At 35.2% G+C, this 13,808-nt stretch overlaps 1 protein-coding gene and 1 long non-coding RNA gene across 2 annotated transcripts in view; both read left to right on the top strand.

Annotated features, from left to right (window-relative positions):
* LOC149800148 (large ribosomal subunit protein uL2) overlaps positions 1-13,808 on the top strand; it is a 29,855-nt gene that overhangs the window by 271 nt on the left and 15,776 nt on the right. The window contains exons 2-3 of the mRNA XM_089959747.1: positions 2,201-2,345; positions 13,509-13,650. Coding sequence (XP_089815873.1) covers positions 2,208-2,345; positions 13,509-13,650 — 280 coding nt within the window. The 5' untranslated portion in view covers positions 2,201-2,207. The remainder of the gene's footprint in view (positions 1-2,200; positions 2,346-13,508; positions 13,651-13,808) is intronic.
* LOC149800149 (uncharacterized) lies at positions 6,941-8,671 on the top strand. Its single transcript, XR_016420944.1, has 2 exons — positions 6,941-7,411; positions 8,222-8,671. It is a non-coding gene; the product is annotated as an uncharacterized LOC149800149 (long non-coding RNA).

Raw genomic sequence — 13,808 nt, forward strand, 5'->3', positions numbered from 1 at the left:
TTGGCCACACATACATTTATTTTCAGGCTTATTATTTACAGCATTTAAAGTACCTGTCAGATTTTAGTAGCAATAGGGCGAACTGCTTGGAATTTTAAATGTTCATTTTTAAATGTTGACTCACACGCCCTTAATAAAACGCAGAACTCCATTTATTAATATTCTAGGATTGTAGTGCCATTGCTAGTCGGACAATCTCCAGGTATGGTTGTCCTACAATGTAAGACATCGACCTAGTCTGCAACTAAGACACATCACTCGGTATTTTTCTTGATGGGTCTTGCTGCCTAAACAACTGCCTTGTGTAGCGTGTTCCCAACTGTACTGACAGCAGAACGAGAGGTCGAATTTTCAGGACTAGACCATATTTGTCAACAAATATCAACATTCCTACACATAATTAAGTGCTATTGATATACTGACTTTGCTGTCTTTATCGTGATGGACTCGGAATCTGACACTAGCAAATGGATACGTTTTCATCAGTGTATCCCCCAGCATAGTCCAACAATGTTAAGATATAGCATATGTTTTTGTTTTAGTGCTATGTCTTATTATCCAAATAACGGCATTGTATAGTGTGTTCCGATGTCATTGACATTGAAATGAGTAACCAAAGTTTTAGGAACATCTCACACTATCTCGACATTCTTCCACTTATTTATGTGTAATTAATATACTTACTGTGCTGTCTTTATCCTGGTGGAATGAAAATATACTGGTAAATAGACGCATTTTCACATTCTGTTGACATTCATTTGAATTTGCTGCCATGCGATGGTAGTTGAGGTATGCTGAAGTAGGTACATGTTGGGGATACGTTTCTTGGAACGAAACGAACTGTTGCTTACAGTTTCAATAGGCATAGTATATTTGTATTCATTTTGTTAAAGAATAATATTTAGGCTTAACCCGATTTCGGCATTCCTGGCTTTCATTGCTTTCCAGCCAACGAAACTTGAGAATGTGTCCATTTCTTTTGTGAGAATTTGAATTTATTAGAGAAAAGACATCAGTAAGTAAAATCTGACTAAAACATGACTTGACATTGTACAAATCAGATTGTCTCTGTTATATGATGCACCTTGCTGCAGGAAAGGCTGCTGATAAATTAGAAATAGAACTCCCAAAGTATCAAGTTGGTACTCTATGTAAGAATGTTCATCTTATTACGAAGCTAAAAGACCCAATAACTGGAAGATATAAATTTCCTCTTTGTCAGTTTATGAAAGGAATATTGGCTCTTTACCATTCTAATGCTGAGTGTGAGAGTTTGTTCAGCACAGTTAACAAAAGTAAAACTGAATTCAGATCCAGGCTTTGTAACCCAGCACTTAGTGCTCTACTGGTGTGCAAAATATTTATAGTCTTGGCTGCTTCAAAGTGTTTTGAAATGCAGTATGAGAGTGTTGCTTTTTGAAGCTCAAAGTGTTCTATATGAAAACTTCAAGCAGCAATTGATGTTAAAAGTTCATTGGGATAAATAAATCATTTTTGACATATGCTTATTGAATTTTTATCATGTTATATGTGGATTACTCTTTTTCTGCACGGATTACTCTTTTTGTCTACTTGCATTACACTTTTTTTCCTCGCCAAGGGTTGGCATGCATGTAGTGGTTAGACCTATTTTTTCAACTTCGTTGGCCTACATTTCAGTTGCCTAGAATATGACGGAAGCCGGTAATACCAAAATCAGTTAAAAGGATATGAATCTTGAACGGACATACATCAGCTTAATCCGATTTGTTGTTACATACTATCATTCTTGATCGAGGAATCTAAATCTGTATTGGACATGCATCTGGTGCAATGTTTCAGATCGGCCTCAGGAACAGTAGCCTTTATAATGAGTTCTACACTGATGGGTATTTAATGATTGCACTTGTAAAGGTGGAATTGCATTAATATTTTTATCATTTAGAAAAACAATTTTCTATGGTATTATTAAAACACATTTCTCAAGAATTTCTACAATCATTAAATGGATAGCAAAGTAAATGTATTTGTTGAAACTTGTTCTTAGCACAGAGAAAAGTAATGGTCTTTTACTGCATTGATAAGGTGGCCTTTATAGGAAACAATATCACTGGTTCATCAATCACATGTAGTATGCTGATTTACAAACATTTCAGTGCAAACAAGATAGCTGTTTTTCAGTCATTTTAAAGGACACATCAGTTTATTATTTCTTTTGTAGAAAAAACATGGGCCGTGTAATTCGTTCTCAGCGTAAGGGAGCAGCAGGTGTGTTTAAAGCACATACCAAACACAGGAAGGGAAAGGCAGCACTGAGACCTGTTGACTTTGCTGAACGCCATGGATATCTAAAGGGTGTGGTTAAGGCAAGTCTTTTACTGAATTTTTAGTTTAACTGACTGCATTATGTATAGTTTTGATAATGTCTGTCCAGACATGCTGATCATGAATTAAAATGGTTCTGGCAAAAGAAATCAATCGTTTTGATTATGATGTACTCTCGTACAACATAAACCATGCCCTGACCATCAGTTAATTGCCAATGGCCTGTCCTGCTTATAAAACCATGACTATATTATTGTTGTGTAAAACGAGTTGCAAAACTGTAAAATGGATGCCACTATGACATGGAACAATCTGAATAAGAATTTCACAAACAGCTCAACAGTTTTGTCACTTTCGGGGTACAAAGCCCACTTTATTTAGAAATAGCAGGAACACTGTTTCTGTTGCAGCAGTGTAAGCATTCATGGACCAAGGAAGGTAGTGCAGATCACCCAAGTTGGTTATATAATTCTGAAACTTCAGAAGATTTTCTCATTATTTTAAAGCCAAAATTCTTTTAATAGATGTACAGCTAATGATTGGAAAGAGTAGAGAAATCAAGTCTAAACAGGTGAGGTCTGTAATTAGGAAACTGGTAACTTCATGAACCTTTTGAAGATTTGTACGTTTAAAAAAGTGCATTTACCTTTAGAGCATTTTATTCCAATTAATAATAATAAAATTAAGTATTTACTATTTTGCTGGAATTTTCTTTGTCTCTTTGATATTGCGTGCATCCCCTTCATTAAGGGTTGGGGAACATATTTTCCCCTGCTCATGGAATCCTAAAATTTGTCTAAACTCCTTGGTAACTTTTAGTCCTTTGAAAACAACCCTCTGGGACTGCACAAGTCAAGACTAACATAGTTATACTTCATACATTGAGACCTAGCATTGTGGATGACTTGTATTTAGCATGTCAGCTTAATGGTAAAGTGACGTTTTTAGGCAGTAAACATTTTCCAGGAAAGAGAATGTATTGTCACCAGTTCTGTTTTTGGCAACTAGTGCTACAATTTTTCCATCTTGTTCATAGGTACAGTACTAGTAAATAGTTGTTACTGTTGTTGTTCTTGTAGGGTTTAACATCATTTTTCAGCACATGATAGGCCAGTATTAATGGTGGAGGAAGAACCCGGGAAAACCCTGGAAAGAACCACTGACCCACAAGAAGCTACTGGCAAGCTTTCTCACATACCCACATTGGCCGAATCTGAGACTCGAACCGGCGCAGACAGGTGAGATGGCAGTGATTCATAACGGAGAGCGCTTTTGGCCACTGAGGGCCTCCCAAGAAAATACTTAAAAGTCCCATGGGGAAATGGCATCTGACGAATCACCACCAAGAAAAAGGATTTTGAGTCGCAATCAACAATATTTGGAAGAATATTGTGTTATGTTCCGTATCTTCACCAATCCTGATTTGGGCAACATTAAGAATTTTGCAAGATCTCTTCACATGTAGGAAGGTTGATATGTTAAGATGCACTTGTACTAAAAAAAATGTAGATATTGTAATTATATGCAAAAAATGTTAGAATCATTTATGCAACACAATCATTAAAGTGGACTGAGTCCTTGTACCTGTATTACCACTAAGCTCTGGAGATGTTCCAAAACATGCTTTCCAGTTCCAGCATAACCAAGAATACAGATGTAAAACCAGGACTATGAGATACAATTCATTGTCCATATAGCTATACCACTTTTTTGTCCCACACTGAACAATATCAGTGTTTCCTTTACCTTTATTTGTCAATCAGAGATCCCCCAGTTGTTTTAATTGGATCTTCAGTTCTGACACTAAGCATTGTTTTTACACTCAGTCTGACTCTCACTTCCGACACCAGTGGAATTTTTTATTTTCAGTCTTTCACACCTGTATCAGAAACATGGATTTGATGTTAAAAAAAAATTAATTCTACTACTAAAAGTCTTGTTTACACAAATTTGAACATCATAAATTGAATAATTTGTTTACAATAATTCACATCATTATTTGTGTTATGCAAGATGAAAATTGAGAATCATTTCTGTGTTATGGGGACTAACTTCCCAAAGATACCCTTCCAAGGGGCTTCATGTACCTCAAGCAGTGTGTACAGCCTAGAAACGATGTCGTAGCCTCAACTTGATTTGTTTTGGTTGAGGCTACGAACTGAGTCCATATCATGTAATGGAGCCAAAAAAATCATCACTGAAGTCAGATAAACTAACCGTGTAGAAATCTACTACATAAGTATAATCATGTTGTGAAAGACGTTTGGCTTATTTTGAAGTTATTAAGCCCTTACATGATAAAATGAATTGGCATGGTTACACTAACCTCATCGTGTCCACCATGACAGATAACGTGAGACTTGCGCCATGACCATGACCCCTTTTCTACGTAAGGCTTGCCAGACCATTTTTATATATTCTACGCTATGTTATTAATCAGTGGCAAATAATGGCTTCTTGGTGCAATTTCAAAGTTGCCGACAAACTGTATTTACTTTTAATGTGCAGAATTTTTTACTCGAACTGCACCAAATTTTTACTACGATTTGTTTACATTTCCAATTAAGGCCTCAATGTCCTCATATGGAACACAAACAAACGAGGCAGAGAACAGAAACAATCATTATTTGAACTAATATGGCAGATGATCTAAATGAAAATATCAGATAAAAAGGGTCAATGAGATTTTACAACTATTTCTACAATGATTTTCGATATTTCCACTATTAAATTGTTGATATTACGCTAACAGAGCGCCGGGTGCGATTCACACCCGGCTTTCTCTATTGACACGTATATGCTAATGTTAGTACCCTGTCCATGAGAAACGAGTAAGGGTACTAATATTAGTACTAGGTACAGCCCAGGATGTGCTCCTCCCCCACCCCTGGAAACACCTTCAGTTATTCCCCATTAAAAAATGTTGGCATCTCTGACTTCTCAACTGCATGAGCTTTACGTAGTCAGCATTTTGGGTCTCCAGTGACCGTATGGCAATATCAAAAGATTTGATTGCTCCTTGTGCAGAGGGGGGAGGAGGTGCAACATCTGCATCACTTTCAACACTTGTGGTACTCCAGTTAGAATCGTCTTCTGCTGCAAATTTGTTCATTATAAAATTAATTATTGTTTCATCTGACATGTATTCGGCTGTGGGGCAATCATTGTCAGCACAAATCGACTCCTCCATATCATCAAGAGAAATGCCCATCTCAGGACCATGAGTCTGTACGAATTTCTCCCAAACAGCCTTGGCATTAATGACGGTTTCACTGAAACCTTCAAAGTCACTATCATCGTCGCTGTCTCTGTTACCGTTTGGCTTTACATCAAAGGCAGCTCAAGACCCTTAATCCAGCACCCCTCTATGATCTTAGGAGTGATTGCTTTCCAAGCCTGACCACTCATGAATACAGCTCTTTTAAATTCACGCTCTCAAAAAAGGTCACAACACTTTCTCCACTGTCTAGCATTGACTGTATCAACAGTCGACAGCAAATTCTGTTTAAAAGTACGGATAATTCCTTGATCCAGTGGCTGGATTATAGATGTTGTATTTTTTGCGAGGTATTCCATCCGGATCTCTCCATCGCTTGTTACGAGTGAATCAGGAGGGGGGTGGGCTGGGTTATAATCCAATAAAAGTATAGCTTTCTTCTCTATGCCCCTGGATCGCTGGTGGTTTCTGATGGCTGGGACAAATATTTTGAAAAACCACTCTGTAAATACGGTTGCAGTCATCAACGCATTTCCACTGTTTCTGTATACAAATGGAAGACTGTCCATGTTCATATGATGGAAACAATGAGGGGACTTGTATTTGCCAGTACATAACGGTTTCATCTGAGCTGAGCATATCTCTCCCGACAACGAATTCTGTTTAATTCCATGTCGCGCTGAAATCACCAAAGCCATCCTTGGCTTGCCCTAAAATGTGATTTATTGTCCATAATTTTTGCCATTTTCTCTGCTTGGGCCTTTAGAATTGTTCCAGAGATGGGAACACCATGTTGACGTTGCTGTGTGAACCATGTGTACACAGCATCATCTAATTCGGTATCTTGTGCAGTGCGTCATCATTTTCTTTTGATCCCATCATCTGTATCAACAACATGTATGTAATCCTGAAGTTTCTGCTCTCTTTTGTTCATGGGAAACTTTGGCTCTCACTTCACCATTATGAACCCTATCTGTGATGGACAGCTTTTCAGTCACTGAATAAGTCTTTTGCTTGATTCCTCTACTCTCCATGGTCACATTTACAAATGATAAAGACACATTACTGATTTATAATATATACTTTAATGATGTTAAGTACATACAAATGTGAAACCATTTTCGATTGGTCAAATAAAATGAATTTTGATAACGGTAGTGACATAAAATACATTTTTTGATAACATTAGTATGTACTGGCAGCCTCCCTTAAGACGTGTAGCACTTTCGACAGAGCGACGTAAAAACAATCATCTTCTACCAGCTATATCGTCATTGTTAGATGAACCACCAGTATTACAATTTATGCTGAAATAAAGTTTATTTCTTGCTCTTTTTAACTGTTTGTTTGGTTTGTTGATAAAAATAAGAGAATGAACAGTAATTTTCATCTAAAAAAAACAGTTTCATTGTTGGGCACGATTCGGTCAGCTGAGCGCCTCGCAGTGAAAGCAAGAAATATTGCCTTCGCTAGGGAAATTCCATTTAAACTCCGAAGTCACCGGGTCAACACCTAAAAATAGCACCACATGGTAGAGCAGGGAACGGCCTTTATTTTCATATAAGTTTGAAATATGTATGTTTAAATTAACTTTTCTTGGTAAGCATTCAAAAAATAGGTTCATTTTCCCGGCTAAATATCTCGGCCATTTTTAAAAATTGATATATGATACCTATATGCGTTTTAAAGCCCAATTTTCGCTGAATTTAATGATATGCATGGCTTCGATATCTTATTAAAGGCAGCCAATCGCAAGCGTGTAAACCGCAAGGTCATATTCAAATATCTCGAGTCACGCCCTGTGAGGTGATTCCGAATGAAATGGCTGACCTCTCATCGACAGGTGGTCCAGATTTTGTTCTCGTTTGTGAGAAATTGCATAGCACATTGGTAAGTATTGTTTTTCTTGCTTTTCCAAACATTCATGAATATTTTTATGCATTTCTTTTATTTTAATTTTAATGGATTAAATAAGATACTCTTCGATAAAATGCGTGTATACTGCGACAGGAAGTTCACAATTACCGTATTTTAACCTATCTTGCATTCCGAGACTGCGAGAGTGATTTAATTTTAATAAATAGTAACTACCTATATTGCTTCGATGAATTAGTAAAATGAGTGAATAATTAATCATTCTGTTCATAAATATTTTGTTTTTTTGCTCATTTTCTCACAGTTATTGGACGTTTATAAACCGAAAGTAGGTTTCTGTTACAATGTATTTCTTCGTTCTGTTGTTTTCATCCAAATATTTTTCTTGGTCGAAGTTTCGTTGTTATTTTTAGTTGGTCTCTCTGGGAAATCAACACTTTTATACTGTTATCATACACAAATAGTAATTAATCTCTGTATGTCTGTCTGTTTCTTTGCTATAAAAATAAATAAAAAACACATTTCCATCCTCCCAATCTAGCAATCAATCATTCAATGTCATGATTTGGTATTATGTATAAATATATCAAAACGTTTTTTGGTAAAGTAAAATAAAACAAAATATGCTCACAAAGTTAAACATTTAAAATTCTACCACCTGAATATCTCAATCTAGAATATACACAAAAAAAATATTAAAAGTTTGATAATTTTTGTTTGCAATGTTTAAGTTTCAAACTGGGGAAGAAAAAAAATCAGTTTCCCAAATCTTGCACTGATAAAGGTCTTATAAATTATTAACTGTGCTGTTTTTCACTTTTACAGAGAATGAAGACTTCCACCGTATGTCTACATGGTTGATTAAAAAGGGCAAAGGGATAAAAATAGCCCTTGAGCATCAAGAGCAAGATGTCATCACCTTCAAGTTTTTTGATTCAGCTCCATCAGCTTAAAAGTAAATTTCCGGTCACTTCTGATCAAATTAAAGAACTTTTTGAAAAGATTTGCTCAGCCTCATGTCAAGATGATTTTAGGCATACAAATTTGCAGAAGGAGATGCATCATGCGCTGATAGCTGCTGCAGAAGCAAATTTAGGATCAATTTCTGAATCAGATGTTTTGTTGTTTCTTAAAGATTTCCTGCAGTATTTGTTTTATTGAGATTTTGATATTATGCAAAGCTGACTGGGGATTTTCCAAACAGACATGACATTTTGATATTGAATTTGTTATATAACATGAATTTTTATATTTCAATAAAATTTTGTTATTGGTTGTGCAGATTTTACTTTTTTGTGTGGTTGTATGTTGATGTCATGTAAGTTCTGCCCAGGGGGTAGGGAGATGTTTTTTTGAAAATTCTTTTAAATCCACGGAATATAGAATTATTAGATAGATTACAGCAATCTGAACACAATACACCTTAAATTTTAAAAATTGATAAATAAATGGCCAAGATATTGAATTTTTAATATTTGCGGCTGTATTTGCCGCTGACCAGTTTAGTGAAGATCGTTAATTTGGGGGGTCTGCTACATTGTTATTTCCGATAATTGAGTTCCCCAAAAAATTGAGCAATGTCTCTGTATAGAATGTAAGAGATCTGGAAAGTTCCAGACTTAAACTGCAATTAGTTTCGATAATATCAACTACTTAATTTGGCCATTTATGCAATTTGACAAATTTGAAGAAAATCTCTGCATTTTATGGAGAATATTTTTACCCATAACTTTTGAACCAGACGAGGTAGACATGTAATCTTTGTTTTGTTCTTTTAGTTTTATAAAGATCTATCTATTGGTTATTAAATCCACACAGAATTTCTAAGTTGAAATTTTGGCTGCCAGTACATAACATTAGTGACCACAAGACCTTATGCTCAGATTTGCATTCCTTTGAATTTTTTTGTGTGCCTCCCTTGCTTGATTTGATACAAAAGACATATACAAAGTGATAAAACAAGACAAGTCTTTTGTAATCGATTTTTTAATGCAAGAAACACTTTCCCAAGTTGTTGATCAAACCAAAGCCGGCATGTAATTAGGTTCTCACAGAAGTACTGATGGTTTCGATGTGAACGTCGATTGACTCTTTTCATGTTTTCATAAAACAGAATATGTTGCGATTATAATGTTCAAATTGAAACAGAATTAAAGGATTAGAACGTGACTTTCAACGCTTGTCCAATGTAATATTGGTCATCGTAATATACAGCTACCCATGTAAAGCAGTATGAGGATAGGATGTTTCTTGATCCACTCATAAACCTGAAATGTATAAGGGTCGAAAGAGTTAAGTCAGATGTACTTTAACTGATGAATGCAACAAAGCAAAAGAAAAATATTGAGAAGTAAAGGAATTTAAATTTGTGTAGATTATTTGCCCAAAATAGTTTTTTGTTTTTAAAAATGGTCCAGTTTTGTGGTTGAGCACTGCTTGTTCTTTGATTTCCTAAATAAGGCCAAATTAATTTCACATGCTTTGTTTAAAATAATCCGAAAAAGTAACATCTTTAACATAAAACGAATTAGATTCTTTTAGCTGCATTTACTGATGCTGACCTGAAGATGTACAGAGTTGTTACAGACTGGAAAAATTAGAAATGCCGTGTAGATATATAAAAAATTGGAAATTGAGGATAGGTCTCATAGTTTTACGTACTAAAATTCCAGTCTTTAGCTAGATAGATTTACAATGCCCTTTCATCATTAATTAACATATATCCCAAATTTTGGACCTTGCTCAAAATTAAAAACCAAAAGAAACAAAGTGACAAGAAATAAAGCCCATTTTTCCTTTTGATCAGTTGTGTTTACAAACTGAGTCAAAGGTCACAAGTTTATCGCTATCCACTTCAATCTATTACTTGCTCGGTTAAATACAAGTAGAAAAAAAATATCAACAAATTTACTTTGTGTAAAATAACATACCAAGCTTTGTCAGAGACCATTTTTGCATGCATATTTCATATGTAAAAATGACTTAGCCGAAGAAATCGGACTTGAAAGGTTTTCCTTGAATTCTAGAATAGGACCTCCAGTTAATGACTTCAAGTACTCGAGATACAGATATAAAGACAAATATGAACATAAAACATTAAAAACAAATCATTTTACTTAAAAACTAGTGATAAATAATCCATGGATGGAATATCGGAGGCTAGCCATTGCATATGGCTTATTCCCAGCATGCTTTAAAAAGTGTGGTGATCTCGCATGACATGGAAAATTCCGCTGTTTATACAGATATAAAGTATAATGAACATGCTTTAAAATGATATCAAATTTGTATTTTAAAATTGAGATTTACCTGAAAAATTGTCATTTAGAAGTTTTCAGTGTGTAAAATTTGAAGCAAGAACAATACTGATTTACGCTTTTAAGATATCAAAATGTAGGTCATTCTCTCTGCTTTACAATGGTGCTAAATATATTAACATGGGAAATGTCATGCATAATCCCAAGCATTACAATAAACATGTATGCAAAGTTTCACTGTTCGGACAAAATGCCGCTGCACAAATTATGCCCTTTACATGCCTCAGACATATTTTTAAATATGAAAATGAAAGAAAAAGAAAGATTTATGCATAAAATGATAGAAGAAAAGTAGTTCTTGTGACTTGCGTATATTTATTTTATGAATAGTGAGGACATACAATTTTGACTTTTGCCCTGCTGGCAGCCCATTAACCTTGTCAGTCTCTTTTCTTTCACACCCAATCGATCGTAATCAAGAGTGTTGGTTATCACATGCTAATAATGAAGTGTGCTGGACCCGGGAGCTCAAATGCAACAGTGCTGATAATATGTATATTTCACAGCCTTACAAGACGGAAGACTTCATTACGTGTTTTGGTCACCAGAGGTCTCGCCATGATTTTAAAACTAGGAGTCCAGGACTCCCATTTTGGTAATAATAGGGGTCCCACCACCAAAAGTTGCAGCCCCTTCTTTACTATAGAATCAACACAAACGCACGTGCATCTGTTTTGAGATGGAGAGGTTTTCGTAATGTAATCACTAAGTGTATTGATGACTATAAACATTGTGCATGTGGTGAAATTGATGGTCTAAATTGATTCAAAACTGTTAGCTGTTTTGCTTATGGTCTTCATTCATGAAATTTATCAGTAGCACAAAACTTTGTCTTCCAAAACATTATCACAACATCTCCATTTTGATTCATTTTTAATATCGTTTTTATTAATCAGCCCCTAAATGTTTGCAAGTTGATTAGCCGACTTTCTGAGCTTGGCATTTCATAAATATTGCATTTATTGCAGACAGATCTGTCTGTATCATCTCAGTGTATATCAATTATTTTAAACTGGTTTCTCATTGCTGTCGAGTTTTATTCATAAAATCCAATGATGGCCAATAAATTTATTTGGAATGATACAACCATACCTCCTGTTGTCATTTCAGATTACTGGGCTACCTTGCCAGATAATTAACAGTTTCATCACTAAGTAACTTGGGGGGCATAGAGTCCTCAACACTAAGTAACTTAGGGGGCATAGAGTCGTCAACACTAAGTAAATTTGGAGTTGTAAAAGCAAAATGACTTGTGGATTTTGAAATAACACCACTTTGCCAAATTTAAAGATATTGGCTGGATTAGGTGACAAAATCAAGGTTTAAATTCAGATTTTATTACTCATTGACTAAAATGTGCATATCTGTTATAACGGTTAAAATACAGGTGCAAACAGGTAACACAACAGGTAAAATACAAGTAATTATCTATTTACTTAGAAAACCTAGAAAGTTCCCAAAACTTGTTCAATTGACCCTAGATGTACTCATGAATAATTCAGTAGCAACACAAGTCTTTCTTTCAGCTATATGACAGGTAGAAATTAAAATTCCATAAAATGCCTGGATTTCATCCAAGGTGAGATTTGTCCACACGCCTGTATTGCCTCGGGCACGTTTGATCGTCACATTCAAATTCGTTAGATGGAAAATGTTTCCAAAAACTTCATCTGAATAGAATATTTGAAAATATTCCAAAGCACTCCTGGAGCCATCTAACACTCCAGTGGGTCCAACTCTCTCAGAAAACTGAAACAAATTTGTATTGTTCAAAACCTTCAAAGTCCTCTTCATTGTCATCACTGTCACCCACAAGCGCATTCCATTGCCTCTCCAGACGCCTTCTCTCATTTTCATCCAACTTTACTAGGTCAAAATTGGTAAAATCCTCTGATAATTCAAAATCTAACACTTCACTCACTTTCGAACTCTGCCATTTTGTATACAAATTTCACCATTCAGAAAGCTTGTTAAAAGTGTCTACTTTGTTCTATATTTCTAGTTGTTAACAAGCTAAACTCACGAGATAATCCAAATATAATATCTACATTACAAGTAGGAAGTTATTAGAGGTATCCCAAAATTTATATAGTCTGGTGCTATAACGTTAGAGAAGAACACTGCCCCTGGACCGAAAAACCGGTCCATAGTGAAGAAAGGGTTAGTTAATATTGAAGAACCATTCAGATGCAACTTTGATCATTTGAATGTCAGTGGATTCCCGGTGAAACTTTTACGCAACCTATATCTCATGTACTAATACCATGGTTCAACAACATGGCAGATTAAGAAAAGGAAAGTTAATTGACCATGTTTAAAGCGAATGTGGTTCCAATGGAAAATTGATCTGTCCATTTTGTAATTTGACTTCTATTGGTAATAAATTGAATGATAATAAATTGTATTGGCTATATACAGTTGATTTAAAGTTGACATTTTTAATTTGAAAAGTGAAAATATAAATAGAAAAAGTTTTGAAAAGATGACTTACATTTTGTATTTTTAGCGAGGCAGCTAATGTTTATCTTGGCCACAGGGGACTACTAAAAGCACTATATCATCATTGATTAGACTAGGATTTATTGTACTATTTACAGAAATTCAGTGTCTTACCTTTTATCTAATCTCGTGGTATTTAATGCATGTTTTTGGAATGGTTTGTATGCATGAAGTTTCTTTTTTCTGTGTTGTATATTTACATTTTTAAAATTTTAGTTTTAATTTGCATATATTGCCAGTATTGCACTGTTGAACCGCGTAATTCATGTATATTATTTGTAGCCTTTTACTTGTAGGACATACTCCATGATCCTGGACGTGGTGCTCCACTGGCAAAGGTAGTTTTCCGTGATCCCTACCGTTACAAACTGAAGACAGAGACTTTCATTGCCCCTGAGGGAATGTACACTGGGCAGTTTATTTATTGTGGCAAGAAAGGTAATGACCCCATTCTTAGTGCTGATTTCACTGGCATCATCATTACTGTTTTGCAGGTGCCCATTTTAGTTGGATACACATTATTTGGAAGTAACATGAAGCGGTTACTTTTGTGATTGAAGGATAATTCAGTAGTTTCTCCGAGATTCTCTTACTGA

This window comes from Sinohyriopsis cumingii, chromosome 5, assembly GCF_028554795.1.
Source record: "Sinohyriopsis cumingii isolate HCF-2022 chromosome 5, ASM2855479v2, whole genome shotgun sequence".
In the NCBI taxonomy this organism is placed as follows: Eukaryota; Metazoa; Mollusca; class Bivalvia; order Unionida; family Unionidae; genus Sinohyriopsis; species Sinohyriopsis cumingii.